Genomic DNA, 21,665 nt, shown 5'->3' on the forward strand with positions numbered 1-21,665 from the left:
TTTTGGCACTTTGAAAGTTTTTTGCGCAAATTGAAAAAGGCAATTTTGGAAAGTTTGCCTTCAAACTTAGGTCTTGTGGGTGGCAGTCAATCGCGTAAGAGTGTTGTTCCGCGTCGGGAAGGATTTTGTCGTTCGATTTGTTCAGCACTCTCGGTAAAGTTGGTACACCGCGACGGGAAGGAGCAAATCGTTCGATTTGTACCAATCTTTCGTTCCGTGTAAGAGACTGACATCCGCGACGGGAAGGATTTATCGTTTCGATTGTGTCACTCTCTCGAATTGTGGTGGTAGTGTTGTGAACTAGCGGTGCTACTAAAATCAGTGCTAAAATGTCGAAGACAGCAGCCAAGTTGGCCGATGCCATGAGCCGCAGAGATGTGATTTTTGCGATGGTTGATGCAGTGGAAGAATTTATTGCGCAGTATAACGGAGATCGTGATCATCGACAAGTTCCAGTTCGGATGGAAACTTTAGACAGGCGTAATCTGGAGTTTGCCGAAGCCCAAACTGACATCGAACGGAACGACGATCAGGAGAATAAGAAATCCCATTTAGAAGAACGTGTGCAGTTCGAGGCCCGTTATTGTGAAGCGAAAGGTTTTTTGCTCTCTACCAGCCCCCCAGCAGACGCAAATCAATCTTCAGTGTGCAATGCAACCTTGCTCGGTTCTGTTCCCCCTTCGTTCCATCTCCGCTTGCCAAAAATTGATCTCCCAAAGTTTAATGGTGACTTTTCTCGTTGGCTGTCGTTTCGGGACACATTTTCTTCAATGGTTCATTCAAACGCGAACATCCCAACCGTAGCCAAACTGCAATATTTGCTGCAATGTTTAGAAGGAGAAGCACGTAAACCTTTTGAGTCAGTTGATGTTGAGGCCAACAATTATGGGAATGCCTGGAGTACACTTCTCAAGCGGTACGATAACCGAAAGTTATTAAAGCGACAGCTATTTAAGGCCATTTACGATCTCCCACCAGTAAATAGAGAATCACCAGAAGATTTGCACAACCTGATTGATGATTTTGATCGACATGTAAAGGCGATGGCGAAACTAGATGAACCCGTTGAACATTGGGATACCCCACTTCTGAATCTTCTCTCCTACAAATTAGATCACGTAACATTGCGAGCTTGGGAAGAGAAGACCAGCGAAAATGATGACGTTAAATACACCCAGATGATAGAGTTCCTTCATCAGCGAGTTCGTGTACTCAAAACAGTTATGCCAGCTAAACTCCAGCAATCGGAAACGGCCAAATCGATTGGTTCGAAGTACACTTCCAAGAAGATGGTAGCAAACACAGTTGCAGCAGGGGCAAAGCCCACCTTTCCTTCTTGCGTCGCCTGTAAAGAAAAACATCTGTTATTCCAATGCCCAAGGTTTGAAAGTTGGCCCGTTCATCGTCGCCGTGAATTAGTAGCATCTAAGCGCCTATGCTTCAACTGCTTCCGATCAGGTCATGTTGCCATGAAGTGTGTATCCAAGTACACTTGTCGAACATGCCACGAAAGGCATCATTCTTTACTACACCTTCCCTCGTCATCGAAGTCTAGCATACAATCCATTCCACAGTCCATACAACTCCAAGCCGCACAACCTCAAGCCGTACAACCACAAGCCGTACAACCATCAGGCCTACAATCGACAGCGATAGAACAGCCTGGCACTTCAGCACAACATGTTAGCCTATCCGTCCAATCGTCAAACAGCACAGTATTACTACAAACAGTGGCGCTGTTAATTGTTGATAAGCACGGAAACGAGTTACCGGCCCGTGCGCTATTAGATTCCGCCAGCATGTGTAATTTCATAACGAAAAAATTATCGAATGCACTTGATCTTCGTCGAAAAACAGTTGACATCGCGGTTTCAGGAATAGAAGATTCTGCGAAGCAGATAAGATGTCAATTAACTGCAACGATACGTTCACGAGTTTCTCCATTCACAACCAGTTTAGAGTTCCTAGTTCTCAAGAAACCGACAGCATGTTTGCCAACAGTGCCCGTTGATTTCTCCCAATGGAGAATGCCTGATGTTACGTTAGCCGATCCAGCATTTAACATCCCTGCCGACATCGATCTTGTTGTTGGAGGCGAAGTTTACCACGAATTTTACAATGGCAGCAAGATCTCTCTTGGCGATGGATTACCAGTTCTCGTCGACACTGTGTTTGGATGGACGATATCCGGGTCGGCACCGATTAAATCAAATCAAGTCCCTCTAGTGTGTCACCTTAGCACTGTTGATCGTGATCTTGAACAAGCAGTGCAACGTTTTTGGGAACTCGAATCTATAATACCGTCATCATTGTACACAAGTGAGGAGAAGAAGTGCGAAGAATTGTTTATCACTACCACCACTCGCGATTCGTCCGGTCGTTTCGTCGTTCGACTGCCACTCGCGTGTGACCCTCAAGTAACCATTGGCGACTCCCGTGCTATCGCTGAACGTCGCTTTCACAGTCTTGAACGAAGACTGTACCGTGACCAGCAAATCTGTGAAGACTACACCAAATTCATCGAAGAATACATTCGGCTGGGCCATATGACCAAACTCGATGATCCTGTTGATGATTCTTACCCGCATTGCTACCTTCCGCATCACCCTGTATTCAAAGAATCGAGCACCAGCACAAAGATCCGTGTAGTCTTCGACGCATCCTGCAAGACGTCGTCTGGTTTTTCAATAAACGACCTGCAGTTAGTTGGTCCAGTAATTCAAGACGATTTGCTGTCGATCGTCTTACGTTTCCGCAAGCACCCAATAGCCCTTGTAGCAGACATCGAGAAGATGTATCGCCAGGTGAAATTACATCCGAATGATTGCGTCTTCCAACGAATCCTTTGGCGAACCGATCCCCAAGATCCCATCCGCACATACGAACTCCAAACAGTTACGTACGGTTTTGCCTCAGCACCATTTCTGGCCACCCGCGCACTCCAACAGGTGGCCGAAGAAGAAAGCGACAAGTATCCCGTGGCAGCAGCAATATTTAAAAGCGACTTCTACATGGATGACTGCCTTACAGGTGCAAATGATATTCGTTCAGCTATTGAGCTCCGCAAACAAGCAACCGATTTAGCCAATTCTGCCGGTTTTCCATTAAAAAAGTGGGCTTCCAACGAATCAGCTGTCTTAGAAGGAATTCCGCTAGAAGATCTAGTCGTTTCGCCTGTTCATAGCCTTCAAGATGAGCAATCTGTTTCAACTCTTGGTCTTGTGTGGGAGACCAAAACCGATGTTCTTCGCTTCCGTGTACAGTTGCCGCTACCTGCAGCTGTGCTGACTAAAAGGAAAATAATGTCCTATATTGCCCAGATCTTTGATCCTCTCGGGTTGGTGGGTCCTGTAATCACAGTTGCCAAACTGTTCATGCAGTTGTTATGGTCGCTTAAAACCGAAGAAGGCAACACATACGAATGGGATCGTCCACTACCGCCGCAGTACCAGGTTGACTGGAAAACCTTCCACGGGACGCTAGACACCATCACCACCCTCAAGGTTCCACGATTCACATCAATCGCCCAGGCAACGTCGATCCAGCTGCATTTTTTCTCAGATGCCTCTGAGAAGGCGTACGGCAGCTGCTGCTACATGCGCTCCGAATGTGCCGGAACAGTACGAGTTTGTCTTTTAACATCGAAGTCGAAGGTAGCACCCCTAACCAGTCACCACTCTATCGCCCGCCTAGAACTGTGTGGAGCAGTTTTGTCGACTACGTTGTATGAGAAGGTTTCACGTGCTCTCCAGGTTACCGCTGACGTTTATTTTTGGACAGATTCCACCACCGTTCTCCATTGGTTACAGTCCACCCCGGCACGTTGGAAGACCTTTGTTGCGAACAGAGTATCCGTGATTCAAAACAAAACCGATATCAAATCTTGGAAACACGTCCCCGGTGTATCAAACCCCGCCGATGCCTTATCACGTGGAATCAGTCCAACCGAAATCACTGACCATCCACTCTGGTGGACTGGAGCTCCATGGCTTGCCTTGCCAACGAAGGATTGGCCTCAAACAGAACTATCAAGTGCTAAAACAGTTTCCATCCCCGAAGAAAGAACACCTGTAGTGTCTTTAGCTGTATCCGATCAAACAGAAGATTTCGCCTCTAGATTATTCGGCTTATACTCCAGTTACAGCAAATTACGCCGCACTGTCGCCTACTGTATGAGATATCTACGTGCCGTGAAGGCTGTTAGGCGAAACGAGAGACTCGAACCATTTCAGTATCTGGAATCTACCGATTTGAAGGACGCAGAACAAGCTTTGTGTCGTCTAGCTCAGAAGCAGCACTTGTCCGAAGAAATAGCCAGCCTAGCTAAGAGCGGCCGTGTTTCTGCAACATCGCCATTGAAATATCTACGCGCTAGACTCGAACCTGACGGCATAATCCGACTCCGTGGTGTTCTGAGCAATGTACACCTTCCTGATCATGCCAAACATCCAATAGTTCTGCTTGCTAAGCACCCATTGGCGAGCATGTTAGCCGATTACTATCACCGAACTCTGCTCCACGCCGGCCCGCAGCTCATGTTAGCAACAATTCGCCAAAGGTTCTGGGTCATAGGTGCACGTGATTTAGCCCGTCGTGTTTATCACCAGTGCCATAGGTGTTTCCGCAGTAAACCCAAGATGATTGAGCAGAGCGTAGCAGATCTTCCAACTTCCCGAGTTGCTCCAAGACGACCATTTGCAGTTTGTGGTGTTGACTACTGCGGCCCAGTGTACATTAAATCCCTGGTGCGGAACCGAGGTCCAACGAAGGCCTACATAGCAATTTTTGTTTGTTTCACTACCCGAGCTGTGCATATAGAGCTGGTTTCAGACCTGTCAACACCAGCTTTCATCGCAGCCCTACGACGTTTTGCCGCTCGAAGGAACACACCACACGAAATCCATAGCGATAATGGAACAGCTTTCCGAGGTGCCCACAACGAACTAAGACGTATTCACCAGATGTTGAAGTCCGACGCTGATGGTAGAAAACAGATTCTCGACTGGTGTGCCGAAGCAGGTATATGTTGGAAGTTTATCCCACCTCGCTCCCCCCACTTTGGAGGATTGTGGGAAGCAGCGGTTAAGTCGGCAAAACATCACTTGCTCCGGGAGATTGGGCAAACCAACATCACGTACGAAGACATGACAACATTATTAACAGAAGTTGAAATGTGTTTAAACTCAAGACCACTCATCCCAATTCCAACTGAGCCCGACGACATAGAAGCTCTTACGCCTGGACACTTCCTAGTTGGAGGAAGCCTGCGAGCACCACCCGATGAAGATGTTGCTGAAGTTCCCGATAACCATTTGACACACTGGAAGCTAACCCAAAAAAGGTTCCAGCGTATATGGAGGAGATGGTACCCAGAATACCTTCAGCAACTACAATCCCGAGCAACGAAGCACCAGAAGCCAGCAACTGTCATCCAAGAAGGAAGTATGGTCGTAATCCACGATGACTTGTTGCCACCCGCTCAATGGCCGCTTGGTATCGTCAAGAAACTGCACCCCGGTAAGGACGGCGTTGTTCGAGTGGTAACGCTACGAACCGGAAAACGAGAAGATGTAAGGAGATGTGTCAACAAGCTGGCCCTGCTTCCAATGCCAGATCCGCCAGCTGAACAATGAATCCTGAAATGAAGACCTGGTAGAGCACGCCGAAATTTGCTCGAGGCTCTCGTGGGAATATCGCAGGTAATTGCGGTTCCAAATACTCCAATCCAATCGTTCGATCTACCTGGTCTTTCTTTTCCCAGTTGCAGAGGTTCCGTGGCACAGTGTTGTGCCTATCCATATCCGCCCGAGTGGCCTGGTAGCAAGTAACGCTGCGAAATTCCAAGATCCAAGTCCGTGTGAGGGCCTTGTCCTGTCGATGTCCCAAACGGTCGACAATTCCCATGATCAGCCATCCAGCCTGAAGTGTTGATCATCTGTACGTACGCTGACTGCGATAGTTAGCATCCACCTGAAGATGGCCGTGTTCCCTATGTTGCGGCCAACCCCCTACGCTATAGCAATCCAGCTAGCCCTGCTGAAGATCAGCAGTCCCAAGATATGTCGAAGGAGAAGTATAATTTTTGTTATTTTGAAATAAGCCATTTCAAGGTGGCCGGAATGTTGGTACCAATGAAAAACCTAAACGAAAAGATCTTGAAATGAAAACTTAAAATTCCAAATCGTTTATTTTGTAGTCACCTTAATAGAGCCTACTCACAATCGAAATTGCTTAAAGTAAATCTCTGAGTAAAGCTCTCAAATTGTGTACCTTTGTTCAAGGTACAGCAGAAATGTACAAAGTTCTATAAACCAGTATAGTAAGAACCTTATTCTGCTCGGTTGCGCGTTTGTTTGTCCGCCAAAGGCAAATCCTAAAATCCCCCAAAAGAAGTTTTTAAACTCTATTTAGTTTCTTCAAAACCCGTTAATATATAACGGCAAGCTGTGCCGTTGTTGTGCGGTGTTAACTGCAGTCGCAGATTACGGATTATCGGTGCTATTGCGGTAAATTGTTATCATAATCCAAGTTGTTGGAAGTGCGATATACGTCTGCTATTAATCTGGGCCGTTTGTAGCATACAGCAGTGTATAACGATAGCAAACCCTTCGGAACATCTGGTAAGCCAAACCTAAGCCCCAACAGCTATCACAAACCGGCCGGTTGCTTGATTTCTTTATATTAACATGATTTTCAAATTTCGATGCGGGAGGTACACTGAAATGATCTAGTTTGCAGGCCAGTTTATGAAAAAAAATAATAATAATAAAAATAAATAGAGAAGAGATGCTAGAACCAAGCTTTATTGATAACCAGATCTTACGGACGTTTGAAGGTAGTGTTGGAGTTCAGATTGAGGTCTTAAGCATTTCAATATTTCGATACACGTTCTGCAGCGATGATCCGGTATTCAAAGAGTTATAAGTGTTTATTTGGTGCTTACTATCATGTAAATGATATTTCGGGAAAAGCGTTGAAAATTATCCTATTCTGAGGGATGTACTCAAGCATTGAAATTCCAAGGAACAAATTTGCCTTTGCGAGATGGAGTTCGAGTTGAGGTAATCAGGTTTATCAGATCTAACCGAGTTAACAGATTATTTGATTTCCACTGTTTCAAATATCATCACTATTTTAAATGCAATTCAGGTTGAAAGAACAGAGATGAGGAGTATTTTTATAATTTATGTTTTTAGTTAAATATTATTCAAATAATAAATTGGATGTTGGAAATCTGCGGCGAAAGAAGTCTATGAAATGATTTTTAGAAAATTAATGTTGAATTGATGTTTAAAAATAAAGAAGTTCATTCGACATCTTTATGCAGGTATTATCATGGTTTGTGAGATTTTTCTAAGATATTTACAATATGGTTTCATGATTGGTAACTAGTCAAAGAATAATGTCTTAATTATTAAGTTAATGTCATAATATAAATTGAAAAAATATAAAGTTAGTGAAGGCCAGTATTTTGTTAACAAAAAGAATACTTAACAATAAAAAGCTACAGTACTGCGGCTGAATTCAAAAGAATCGACTACTTTGAAATCATAGTTTCATTCAGCTAAGAGGTTTTCCAAACCTTTGAATATAAGTGAAATAAAAAGCTATTGATAGAAGAGTTTCTAGAAAACCTAAAATCTGTTCTTGTATTTGATAAAATCGTTTTATTAGCAAATTGAAAAAGCCAAATTTGTTATTGTTTTAAAGTTATTTAGGCATTTTAAGTATGGCTTTTGATTAAGCAGAGGACGCTTCGCTGTCAGTAAAAAAAAAAAATAAAAAAATAAAAAAGGAGATGTGAACTAGGGCAGAAATTAAAAGTTAACCGAATTATGTTCAATGCTATCCCATCCTAACGGATACGGAAAACCCTTAAATTGAAATTTGTAATAAATGGTAGTGCAAAGAAAAATCGTAAACAACTTGGTGAACGTATTTAATTGTTCAAAGATGATGTTTTATACAATCCTATTGGCTAGTTTCCGGACACTTCTAATGACAGTTCCTGTGAACAACTTTGAGTCATGGATTAATTTATTGGAAAATTAAAGTTCTACAATCTTATAGAAAAGAGGGGATGTGATACCGGCCACATCAACATTGATGAACTTGGTTATTGGTTATACTTTACTATATACACGAGGATTGACAGAATGAACACACCGTGGTTCTAGGAGAGAATAACATAACGGTAGAAGAGCGTCGGCTGTAAAATAGTGAGGTGCTAGCGAATAGGCGAGAAAAACTAATTTCTGATATCCGAGGTACCACATCATGCAATGCTGTTGTTTTCATAGATTTGTTATCAAATGTTTGTAGCCCTCAAAACAAAATAGTGTTTTGAGTAAAAACTAATGACCAAACTAAAGTTTATGTCAAAGTACCCTCGGTAATTAGATGTTTTCGGTAGTTAGACGCAACCTTCGGTCTTAACGTCGTCCGATAAACGAGCGAGTACTGTATTCAATACAGTACGGTAGCCAGTAAATTGATGTTGGATGATAAATTTATCAATTGGCATTCGTGATGCATTCAACAAAACAAAAGCATTGGACTATGTTCAAAATATTCATGAATTTGGCTAATGTGCTGTTTGAAAGATGACAACATCAAACACAACGACAACAAAAATACGCGCATGGCAACAGCTCTCCTTACCATGTCAGGATTTTGTGTGGGTAGGTTAGTTTTCAAACAAAGTGTTTTGACAGCAGGATAGAGGTTTTCATTCATCTTCAAAGTTTCATGGCAACGAGACGGAAAAGGAATTTTCAAGTTCATAGTTCATCTCGTTGGAGTATCATCGATAGATTAAGGGATTTGAAATCTTCTAGATTTGCACTCGTTATCCCGATATGAAGCCTTCAATATTCATCAAGCTGGTGCATCCCTGATGTAATGTATGTATATTTTTATTGAGTGGTGTTAGGTGTGATGATAGTTTAGTTCCAAAATTGTGTATCGATAAGCTTAGGGAAAAGTGTTTTCAACAGCTTGTTGAAAACGGAACCGCGTATCAAATGCGAATAGCTTTTAAAAGATTTGAAAAATTTCCATGGGAAGCGTATCCACTATTAAAATGTTGTGCTTTCCAATATATCTCTAATATCGTTCCAAAAAAAACGCCTTCATCCAATCAGAAAAAAAAGGATGTTGAAGAATGCCCTCTAAGAAGGATTACTAACGTCAACATTCTAGGCCCATAAAGGATTTGGTAAATGTGATTTAGTTAAAGATACATTGAGACTGTCTATGTAAATCAGTAAACAAAATTGGATTTTTTCTGCATGTACATACCTATAATATAAAATACCTACATTTACTGTTCTTTACCATTAAATTTGGATTCAATGGAAGTTCTTGCAAGGTTACTCTCAGTAATGTATCAATTAGAGTGAAATTTGAAATTTATAACAAAAAAAAGCAAAAATTGTGGCTGCAATAAACTGATAACGTTATTACTGAAAATAATAAACAATGAAAATAATAAACAATAAATGAAAATAATAAACATCCTAAATGAAATTTTCATATCAGCACCAACACGAGAAAAGGGTCTATGTTCATATATGACGTTTCGAGAAAAACGCGTTTGAAAATTTTGCAATCTTTTTTAAATCGCTAATTAAAATTCACGAGGAACCTTCAAAGTCTATATGGTCAATACGATGCGTAGGATCATTCTAAATATGTTTTTATCGATAAGACGATATTATCATGGAAAAATAGCTCGCAATTGTTTATAGACCCTAGCTGGAGTATGAAATTCGTCTAATTGTTTTTACACCCTTTGCTTTGTACGGTATGTCTCATATGTGTGAGTGAGATGGAAATAAAATTTCCCCTATTTTTTGACAAAGGATTATGGTTCTCGCTACAGGAGTGAGTGAATAGCTTTCCGCATTTTTCCCCTTTTAATGTTTTGCATCTAGACCGTTTGCTTTGTTGTGGAGTAAAGGGTGTAAAAGACAATCTGTGTGAGGATAATGTCATTTTATGGCTCTAAATTTTTTAGATCCTTTGCTCAAACTGCATTATAAATCTTACGAAAACTGAAAAGTTAAAAACGGTTTTTGTGTTAAGTAGAGCTCCTATTGGGCTATTTGAATCCACTGAAAACGGGTTTCGTTTATTTTGTCTTTTATACCCTTTTCTCATGTTGGTGCTGATATTTAGATTTTTGATTCAACTCTGAAGTTCTGTAACATTAAAAATTGAATTTTTGATCGTTACCTGTTTACCAAATTTGATGGAATGATATTAAATTATTAGTGTACGTATGGCAAAAGTTATGCAAAATTACGATTGTGTATAGAAAAACATGAATAAGATTAGTGAAACAGAATGTTTTTATGAGAGTAGCTGAACTTGTTTCATTTCTTATGTGATTTATTAAATTCATCCATGTGATTTTTAAATAACAAGTCATTTTCTTCGCCACATTCAACTATACCTTGTATTTTTTATAGCAACAACAACTCCCATAACGCTTCGCGCTAGTACGATTACAACAAGCCGAGACTCCAACCGTGCTTCATCAAATGTTGCGCGACACAATCGAGATCGTCTGCAGCGCAACGGCGTTTATAGCATTTTATTTTATGCTACATGCTCCAACCCAATATGTCTCAGGTAAGTTTTTAAGGTTTCCGCCTGAAATAAATATTAGAATAAAGCTTGAGTAGAGATTGGTTTTTAATAATGGTGATCGCCCTTAATGCTCCTTTGATCTATAGAAAAACGGTAAAGCTATTAAATTTTCAACGATTTCATCAATGATCACTTACCAATTAATCAACTAATACAAAAATACTTAGATATATGATATCGATTAAGACTGATTGCCTTGAATTTTTAGATGAACCTTCCTTTTATTTATCAGAAGTTCCTAAACATGATGCTCTGATTGAATTTGTGACAAATGGGCAAATTGTAGAATTTAAAAAAATAACAAATAGACAGTAATATAAATCGATAGTTGGATAGTAGAAAGTTCAATTTGTGAAACTTTAAAGTGTCGCAGCCCGTGAAACGGTTGAAAAATCATGAGAATCCCCAAACCCAATAAAAAGAGCTAAAGTTGCGAAAATCTACACGACTTAAATTGGAAAAACGGGTCAAATTCAGTAAGAAAAATTATTTTTTCACATTGAAATATGGTTTGGATCTAAGGGGCTGTTCACATACCATGTGGGCAAATTAGGGGGGGGGGGGGGGAGGGAGAGGGGGTGTGCAAGGTAGCCGAAATCACAGAAAAATCTGTTATTTCACAGAATTTTGAGCAAATTTTCATCGCACAATCTGTGTCACAGAACACAGAATTTTGAAATATTCACAGATATCACAGAATTTTTTAATTTTAAATAGATTTTCAAAATTTTAATTTTTTTGGTCGAAATAAAATTAAGGATTCTTACTTCGTTGTTGTTCGAAATGTTCACGCTGCTTGGGTCATGTCCACATGGCCATACTTACTTCCAAAATATTTTCTAAAGGTGAATGAATATTTAAAGATTTAAATCAAAATCTTAAAACTGCGAAGCTTCCCAGTTTAAGTTTACACAATTAGTAGCCACTTGAAAGCGAATGATCAATATGATAATTAAGAAATTTAAAATTTTAGAACATTTTTTTTATCAGGATATGCTAATTCGTTTATATCACAATCAGCAATTTCAATAACAAAAAGCCAAAAAGTAGTGTTTTCTAACTGTCAAATTTGATTGAACTCATTAATCTCATTTTTTTGTCCACATGGTATCTGAACGACCACTTATTTATTTTTAATGATAAAAAAACAATTAAAATCCTGGTGTTCAATCACAATATTTTGCAGCGGGTGATAAAAACAAGATAACGCATATGAAAACTTTAAGATAAATAAAAATTAACAGTGTTTCATTAGACTTAGTCGATTTGAGGTCATTTTTGAATTTCTCAAAACCTGGGGTCTTAAAAGTTTCGTTTTGATACAAAAATCCTCCATGATTTTTTGCAGAATTATTAACTCTCGTTTACATAAGTAAATTTGAACTTTCAGGTTTGTATGGGAAAATTAAATATTTTGTACTGAAAAATCATCGTCATTTTTGTTTCTTCTGTGAAACCGAATCGAGCTAATTTATAAATTCTTTAGCAGTGGTGCCTAGCAGTGTCGAAAATTGAATTTATTGTTTAACAATGCCAAAAGACATACACCTGTTAAATAACTAATAACTTTTTTGTCTAAAAAGATACGAAGTTATGGTATTGAACAAAGTTGTTCAGCGGAAAATTTCCTTTAAAGAATTAATAAATTGGCACGAAAATTACAAGCAGGCTTGATTTCACAAAAGAAACAAAAATAATGTTGATTTTTCAGTACAAAATATTAAATTTTTCCATACCAATCTAAAAGTTCAAATTTACTCATGTAAACGTTACTTTAAAATTCTGCAATAAATCATGGATGAGTTTTGGACCAAAACGAAGCTTTCAAGTCCCCAGAGTTTGAGAAATTCAAAAATGATCCCAAATCGATTCAGTCTAATACTTCATACCATCCTTTAATTCAAATACAAAAAAAAAACTGAAAATGTGTCGTGTTCAGAGAATCTTTGAAAACTGGAGAAGTTTTAGTGTAAGTTTCCAAAGGTGTCTCAGTGACCTTTCTGTAGAGCAAAGCATATGTGAGTCGTATCTGAGATATCATAGTTTGAATGAAAGATGTTCAAAAAGTCTAATATTTATAGAATAGATGTATCTCATGTTTGAAATCCTTAAAAATGGTTTATTATCATCAGATAATAGATCCAAAAATAATCAAATCTTAAAAGATAAAATTTTAAAGAAACAATGTCATTAGAGTTGAACGTTAGAAATGTGTGATATTTATGCGTGCATTTCAAACCATACATTATAAGCAATGCTGAATACATTCAAGTAATCTATCTATAGGGTAACAGATCTATTTTGGCCCGCTTTGGGAAGTGGCTATGCTATTTTCTCAATTCAAAAAGTATATGTTACAATTTTTGTCTACTTTATCCGTTCATTATGAAGATCAAGGCATTTTCTATCGAAATATATTGTCGTTTTTTGCCATATAATAAGATTTAAGCTTATAAACTCGTTTTTTCGATCATTACACTGGTCGGCATTTTGGACAACCAGGTTTCTATTTTGGACCACCCTCTGGACCTATTTTGTACCACCCTTAAACTAAATAAGTTTCTAAATTTTGAGATATTTACGTCAGTGACGCAATTATGCGAATCATTGAGTTAATGTTTTCCTTTGTTATTCTTGTAGTCAAGTTCACGTTAATTCATTCCTGAACTAACTTTCTTAAACTTTTCCCCAGCCTCTATTTAGGTACACTTGTTTGTTGAATATTTCTTACTACAACTTTTTTTTCTAAAACTTTTTATGCATTAAAACAATAATTTTCGAAAAGATTAGAGTAAAAACGGAAAAATTCCTCTGTTATTTAGTGTGTTTCAAATGTTTTGAAAATTCTGACAGCACACTGCAATCTTGACGAAATTTGTTCTGCAGTTTAAATACTGGCCAGTTGACTTATCTTCAGGATCAATTTTTAGAACGCAATCACCTTCTGGCGACCTATTGATAAGTTTAGAAAGTCTAACATCATTAACTCCGTGACATCAATTGATGCATATTGACTTCCAAAACCTAAGTGGATATGGTTTGGATTCAATTCTGTAGAATATATAGATTCAAAAAAGATAAAAATGTGCGAGAATTATTCGATTTTTTTTAACCATCTGTAAGCCATATTTTTTTAGCTGAAAAATTCACAAAAGTTCAGTTTTATCTTTGGAATAACTTTTGATTTACTTAAAATATTAACGTTGGAGTAGATTTTTAACCGATTTTTTCTTCAAAAATTGCATAACCACAGGGGCTATGAAACATGATTTTTTGTACTTTTTCGCTTGTAATTTTTACACATTTCTACTTTTTTCCCTAAGTTTTGAAACATATTAAGACTATCTCATAGCTAAAGTTGAATATATTTTTTGTTTAAATTGTTCCACTATTAATAGAGATATTTGAACTGTTACAAAAATTTAACTCGTTACCTACATATTGGCGGAAATTGTTGTCGTTTTTTCCCAACCCTCCTTTAGACGGGGTTTATATTTCGCCTCTTCTACCTTACCTAGTACATTATTTTCTCGAAAATCAACTCTGAATGGTTGTAACTTTTAGACCAAACTGTCAATAATTTTTCATGAAGCATTAAAAATAATGATTTGTAGCTTTTGACAACTGCTTAACAAACAGTTGCCATTAATGTGGATTTTTAGATTAATTTGGTTTAAAGCATAAAAAGAAAGTTAAGACAATGATTGGTCTGGTTTTATGCCGATTAAAGTGAACCCCGTCTTAAGGCGGGTTTGAGCTTTAGCTAGTTGATTATATAAAATAATGTCAAAATTCCAAATTTTATCTATATATATAAAAATGAATGTTTGTCTGTCTGTCTGTTCCCTATAGACTCGGAAACTACTGAACCGATCATCGTGAAACTTGGCATCTGAGGGTTTTTGGGGCCGGAGATGGTTTCTGTAATAGTTAAAAACCGCTCCGACTTAAGGGAGAGGGGGCTTCCATACAAAATTTGTAGTTTTTCGAAACAAATTAAAGTCATGACATCCATTTTCTCGAGATTTTTTCCTTTGGGCGGTTTGTTTTTCGTCTCCATGGTCGAGGCGTCGCGAGCCAACGTCGTGAGAGGATAGTAACCATGGCATAGCATGCTGATCAGTGGGAATATTTTGGCGCGTATTTCTCAACCAAACATATTTTCAATGCAAGGGATGGCGATATGAAGCCTTGATGTGCTTTTTGTCTACTTGATTCCTAGCTCATTTGTACAGCACATGGTTAAGAATGACGCCTAGATGTGACCCAGATTGACATTTTGCCGATCGAATAAAACATATGCATTTTTTTGCCAAAATCTGAAATTGAAAAGTCATGGCATCCATTTATAGAGATTTTCTTTTCTTCGAGGGGTTTGTTTTTCGTCTCTATGGTCAAGCAAACGTCGTTGCAAGTGGATAGTAACCAAAACATACTGTTCATTGATCGCTGGAAAAATTTAACAATTAGTTTCTCAACGAAGTACCTATATTTCTTATGTACCTGGGGCGATATGCAACCTACATATGTTTTTTCTTGCTTAATTGTACACAGCACGTGGAAATAAATGACGCCTAGATGTGACACGGATTGGTATTTTTTTCAATCGAATCAAAAGCAATTGAAAGATTTGCAAAAACACTTCCATATTTGTTGTCCAAATAGCATTTGTTGTCTAAAAAATATAAATTTAGTTCTGAGGCTAATGAAATAATGGTATGACACTTTTCGGGCAATTGAAAAAAATATTGAAAGTAAAGAATTTACATACCCATTTTGCCTACAAGGTTATTTTTGAATCATATTGATATCAGAAGTATGAATAAGATGTTTTCTACAGAGGTAGATCGGAAACATTTTGTTGAACATGTAAAAATGTACTTAACTGAAAAAGAAGATCAAAAATCCGATCCGACACATGAAATGATCAAAAAAATATTCCCTCCTGTCAACTTACACAATGGGACAAGGGCAAAAGTCGAACTTTTGAGAAATTCATCTTCAAAATGATTCACTATGTTGGAAAGACCAGAAGGGGTATTCCGAAAGGAAACTGAAGCGGATATATGAAATTCTTAAAGGTCTTTATAAATGAAGGTCATTTGCTTTGAACAGCATTCGTTAAAAGTGGAATAACAAACATAAATTTATAATGCTGGAATACTGTTGATACTGTAGATCGATGAAACTTAACAAAACAAACAAACAGATATACGTTATAAAGCCATTATAAAGCCATTACTCTGACGCATCTGAAAATAAGCTTTGCATTTACACTTGCCCCAATAAACTGGACCACAACTGCCAACATTTTTGAATATTTGACTTTCAAAGAGAAAATTAAAAACGCGGAGAAATTATTTCGATAGCTTATTTTTTTAACTCTAAAAAATACATCATCTCAAGCTAATTAGGGGCTCATAGTACAGAATTTTAGGAATATACTCAAAAAACTGTCCCGATTCATCCGATTTCAATTAGAAATTTATGTAAACTCGAGACAGGTAAATCAGTTTACCTTCTTCAAGCAGTGGGGGAAAAAATAGGAATAGATGGGGGAGCTCCTTTGTAAGTTTAAGATAAAGAACTTTTCGAAGAAGGGACCATATTTTAAAAGAGGTTTTTTTTGCGTAAGGATATTTGGCATAACTCAAAAATAGATGTGACAAATGAAAGTTCGTAACTTACCACTTTGGGAAAAAGGTGGAAAATCCATAAATTTTGACATTATTCGAATCATTATGAAGCTTTAAAAACAGAGTACAAATTTTAGATCTTGAAAAACAAGTTTAGAGATCAAGTTTCAGTAAGTAATATATACCATCTTTGAATTGCAATTCGGAACTCCAGCTGCAGCTCTCATTTCAAAATTGTTGGTTTGTAAACCATGATGAGGTTTGTTTTTTAAAAAAGCTTACCAAAATTTAAATTTGAATAAATTTTTACAAATTACATTTATTTTTGCAAGGTGTAGCAATGCACACCGGGTCAGCTAGTATTTTATAAGTGTTTGAAATAGTGTACAATATTCTTTTCATATCGTCGTACAACATCAATGAACATTTAACAGCAAGTGTAATACCCAGGTTATGTCGAGTGGTCCAATATAAGTCCTGAGGAATTAGGAAGGACCTATTTTCGACGTGGGTCAAATTGCTATCAAAACAAGTTTTTTTGGTTCTTCGAGCTTGCGATCTAGATTTCGAGTGTTTTTTCATAGCTGTGAACATGTTTGTAATTGCTTAATTCATCACAGCTACGCAGGAAACATCTAGAAAGTTGACTCCAATAATGACACGAACTCCTGAAATGGGCTTGATTCGGCCTAACTGTGGAAACTCAAAACTTTATTTTCAATTTTCTCTCCCTTACCATCTTATCTAAATATAATGTTAGAAATTATTAGAATCATTAGAAGTATCTTTAACTATATTTATTAAAAAAAAAAATCATGATTAAAATGATTTATGAGGAAAATATTGGAGAAAAGCTGAAAGGTGGCCAAAATATGTACCCGGTCCGTTACCCTAGGTTGAATAATTTACTGAATCAAAGCATCATAGCAATCGAAAGATTCCCTTTCAGTCCCTTTTTTAAATAAGAATTCAAGGAAATCTATCGATTACTTTGATTCAGGCAAATGAAAACGTTTCAATGAAAGAAAATTGAAGAGATATTCGATTGATATATATGTACTTAGGAGTCGGATAAAATGGATCATTTCTCCTCTAAGAAATAACGTACAACAAAAGTAAAAATGTCAAAAATGGGTTTTTATTGCAATTTAAGGAAAAAATACATAAAAATTATTCGTCAGCTTTTCGGATGAATTTTCGAACTTTTTTTGTGATAACACCCATCATTTTCTGCACAGTACTGCTGGTAACCTCATTCGCCATCTACTACTTTTCCATTTGAGCAGGGTTTTTCATGGTTCTGCCACATTTCTTCAGTTTGCCCTTAACTATTGCCCAGTATTTCTCGATGGGACGAAAATCCGGACAGTTTGGTGGATTGATACTTTTTTCAACAAAATAGATCTTGTTCTCCTCAACCACTTAACGACATCCAGGCTGTAGTGGCAGCTTGCGAGGTCCTGCCAGAACTTCACCGGACCTTTGTGGGGCTGAAGGAATGGCAAAACTCTTTTCTGGAGACATTCTTCTTCGTAAACATTTTCATTCATTGTGTCCCCAGTGATGAAAATCTTAGTCTTCTTCCCACAACTACTGATCCCTTGCCAAATCATCAACTTATAAGCAAATTTATCTGCGAAAATAAACTTGAATCTACCCGCAACATTCCCTTTACGCTTCGCAAGGTAAAATTTGTTACCGGGTATTTGTCCAAAATCCATTTTGACGTAAGTTTCGTCGTCCATCAAAATGCATCCGTTGTACTTGGTCAACACTTTCTCGTACAACTTCCTTGCCCTGGTTTTGGCAACCAGGTTTTGTTTCAGCGTCCTGTTGGGGAGTTTGCTTGCATGATACGACAGCAAGTCTTCTCGCAAACAAATTCGTTGAGCTGTACTGTGGTTCGTCTTGAACTTTTTCGCCAAATAACGCAAGGAGACTCCAGGATTATTGTGAACTGATCGAATTACCTTTGCTCGCAGCTTCCGGTCATATGTTCCACTTTTACGCCTGATTTGTTTTGCTCGATCCACCGTAAGGGTCTCCCGGTAACGTTGCAGCACCGAAACTACAGTCGATTTTGGATATTTCAGGAATTTCGCGATCTTTACCCCTGACCACGTCGCGTCGGTTTCTCTACGTGAGTGTGCAGAATTTTCTCTCGCCTTTCGCGTTCCATCGTCGATAACTTTTGACTGACTGCTTCAATCTTGATGAAATGTTCACCACTAAATGAACAAACCATTCGGATCAAAACACTGTCAATAGATTTGCGATGTGACAACTAGGGGCGCTGCAGTAAATGAAAAGATGCGACCAGATTCTATGTGAAACAGACTTAATGTATTTTCAATTTATTTCAAGATTACAAAATTAAAATTGAAATATACTATTATATTCAACAGGAATTCAACAGCATCCGAAACGCAGCGTTTTTTACATCAAGCTCAATTCCAGCGAAAAACAGCTCAAGGCTGGCACCGAGAAACCATCCATAACGGTACCGGAGCAGGATGCCCCTCGTACCAGGCCTCATTTTAGTACGTCGAAAAAATCTTCGGTCACTTTTGATCCCACCAAATTCATTTGCGATAATGATGAATCGCTGGATTGCGTTAATAAAACACGGGTATATCGAATGAAAGTGCTTGGAGAATTTCGAAGGATCTTGAAGCAGTCTTATCACAAGAATGACTATTATCAGGTTCAGTACGATTCTGATGCGGTTGATGCAAACGAAACCGAGCTGTGCCGACTGTTGCGGGCTGATGTGAGGACTCTATCCTGGCGAGATCCTCCGTTCAACTGGAACGAACTGGGGAATTATCTTCCCATGGGTCCACTGTTCAATGAACGTAATGCCACCTGTGCCATAGTCTCTAGTGCTGGTTCACTTAAAAACTCCAAGCTGGGGTCCTTCGTTGATATGCACGATGTGGTGATGAGGTTCAATCATGCCCCGACGACAGGATTCAGCGAAGATGTTGGATCGAAAACGACAATACGTGTGGTCAACTCCCAGGTGGTATCGAAACCGGAATTCAAGCTACTTACTGCCAAAATATTTCATAACATATCTATAGCAGCGTGGGACCCCGGAAAGTTTGGCCAAAGTTTAGATGAATGGTTGTAACCTTTGTTAGTTTCAAAATTTTTATTCTAAAGTGTTTTATTTTCAGGATTGCATCACCAGATTTCAATTTGTTTGAAAATTTTAAAAAGTTTCACGAAAAATATCCAGGTTCTAACTTCCACCTAGTGGATCCTCGAAGCATCTGGCGGGCATGGACAGCCCTCCAGGATAAAACTGCCACCAAAATTGTAGCCAACCCACCGACATCTGGTTTCATCGGGTTAGGTTTGCTTTTGCCCATCTGTCGTTACGTCGACATTCTGGAATATATTCCTAGCAGCCGAATGAACGGCCTGTGTCATTATTATGACTCAGAGGTAAGAAGTTTAAAAATGTTTTGAAAAGAAAAAAATATAATGAAAGCATATTTTGAGATTTCGTGTCAGAGTCCCAGACACAATTGATTGTTAAAATCGATTAGAGAATCAATCAAATTTATCAAAATTGATCTTTTTTCCAGATAAATTCGGCGTGTACGTTTGGATCGTGGCATCCGCTAGCAGCAGAGAAGTTATTCGTTCTGCGAATGAATTCGGCCAGCGAGTTCACGACTTTTCAGCGGGGGATCGTTCGAATCCGGCTCGATAACGGTGAAGCTGAACGTGGGTGTTGAGCGACTTGTCAGAGCTTTCTTCAATACCGATACTTGAGTGGCTCATCTTGTTCGCCCGGGATGGTTATTGTTGAGTTGTTTGCTCGTATTTTTGCCAGAGTGACAAGGACATCCGGAACACTTGAAATCCGGTTCATACATAATCGGGAATTTCTTCAAAGTGATCGATTCAGAGTGGTTTTAATGGATGATCTCTAGCCAAAGTTATAATCACTCAAAAAATAAAATGAAACGAAATTTCAGATTTTTATACTCTTGTTTGATATCAGCAAGTAATCCGAATAAATCTTCATTCCATACTCTTCCAGAATTTTCATCGAAATCTGAACAAAAAATGAAGATAGTGTAGGGATACCATAAGAACTATTCTAACTATTCTATTCTTAACCCTACAAATAGCTAGGGCTAAGTGGTGTAATTATGAACACGGGGTAATCCCGAACAAATGCCATAGGCACGACTGTGGGGGATGAATGAACACAAAAAGTTCCAAAAGTGTTAGTTTGACATCCGATCAATAATTATAAAAGGTTTCCGATCAACTTTCAAACCCTTTTATTTCAATTGTTTTAAAAAATCACTATCCCCTGAAACGAAAATCGTTTTGGACAGTGCTCCAGTCTTTACAATTCCTGATCATAGGAAATTCAGTTGAGATCTTGTTATCAACTGTTTTACATCGAATTTATGATGCTATGTCTACAATTTGAAGAAATTTTGAAAATTTTCATCCACACTGATTCACAGGAAAGAGTTCATATTTACCCCATAGTTTTGTCCTATGGGGTAGCTATGAATACATGTTTCTATGCATTTCCTGGCGTTTCTAATAATTTTTATCGGTCAAAGGTTCTATTCATCAACTTAAGCGTTACGTTTATTATGTTTATGCTAGGCTTACCAGATATTTTAAGAAAAAAAGAGCATTTCACGAAAAAAAGCGAGACATCGCCGAAAAAAGCGAGGCATTTTTCAAACTCCCAAAATCCTTATTTTCATGAACATTTACTATTGGGTTATTTCCTCTTCATATGTATATGTTCCTTCAGCTAAAATACTTCATAGAAAGAAATAAAATATAAATAAATGAAATTTGTTTAACAAACAAAATTCTCATGAAAACTTCCATCTTTGTTAACTGCGAGCACTTTTATTTATGCGGCAGTTTGTGAGGAATCACAGGGCCTTTTTGAGGCCAAAACTTCTCACCGCTAGCTAGGTACCGTAAAACGGGGTAACTATGATCATCGGGGAAACTTTGACCAACAATAAATTTTTCCACATTATCATCAATAACTCAGTCTACAGTTAGAATTTTTGAAAACTGCTTTCAACGTTTGAAAGCTTATTAATTGAGTATCAAATAGGCAAAATTTGGTTTGTATTTGAAACATTTTTCTGTAAAAATGTATTTTCAAAAAAAAACTTACTCGCTACGGCTTTCCTGTATGGGTAACCAAATGGTTGTCGTCGTACCTGCTTAACCGTCGAGGTTTTATCAACATTCGTGGTACTCACTCTACTGTGTTCAACATGCCGTCTGGTGTACCGCAGGGCAGCCACTTAGGACCGCTTATCTTCGTGCTGTTTATAAACGATTTAGCATCATGCCTTCAGTCACCGATACTAC

At 38.2% G+C, this 21,665-nt stretch overlaps 2 protein-coding genes across 2 annotated transcripts; both read left to right on the forward strand.

Annotated features, from left to right (window-relative positions):
* Nucleotides 1-329: 329 nt before the first annotated feature.
* LOC129752709 (uncharacterized) lies at nucleotides 330-5,633 on the forward strand. Its single transcript, XM_055748481.1, has one exon. The coding sequence runs from the start codon at nucleotides 330-332 to the stop codon at nucleotides 5,631-5,633; it is 5,304 nt and encodes a 1,767-aa protein (XP_055604456.1).
* A 3,053-nt stretch (nucleotides 5,634-8,686) lies between these two features.
* LOC129757403 (beta-galactoside alpha-2,6-sialyltransferase 2) lies at nucleotides 8,687-20,278 on the forward strand. Its single transcript, XM_055754614.1, has 5 exons — nucleotides 8,687-8,903; nucleotides 10,473-10,635; nucleotides 18,695-19,415; nucleotides 19,469-19,739; nucleotides 19,883-20,278. Exons 2-5 carry the CDS (start codon nucleotides 10,545-10,547, stop codon nucleotides 20,033-20,035), a joined length of 1,236 nt encoding a protein of 411 aa, XP_055610589.1. The 5' UTR covers nucleotides 8,687-8,903; nucleotides 10,473-10,544; the 3' UTR covers nucleotides 20,036-20,278.
* Nucleotides 20,279-21,665: the final 1,387 nt, after the last annotated feature.

The sequence above is a fragment of the Uranotaenia lowii genome, chromosome 3, assembly GCF_029784155.1.
Source record: "Uranotaenia lowii strain MFRU-FL chromosome 3, ASM2978415v1, whole genome shotgun sequence".
NCBI lineage: Eukaryota > Metazoa > Arthropoda > Insecta > Diptera > Culicidae > Uranotaenia > Uranotaenia lowii.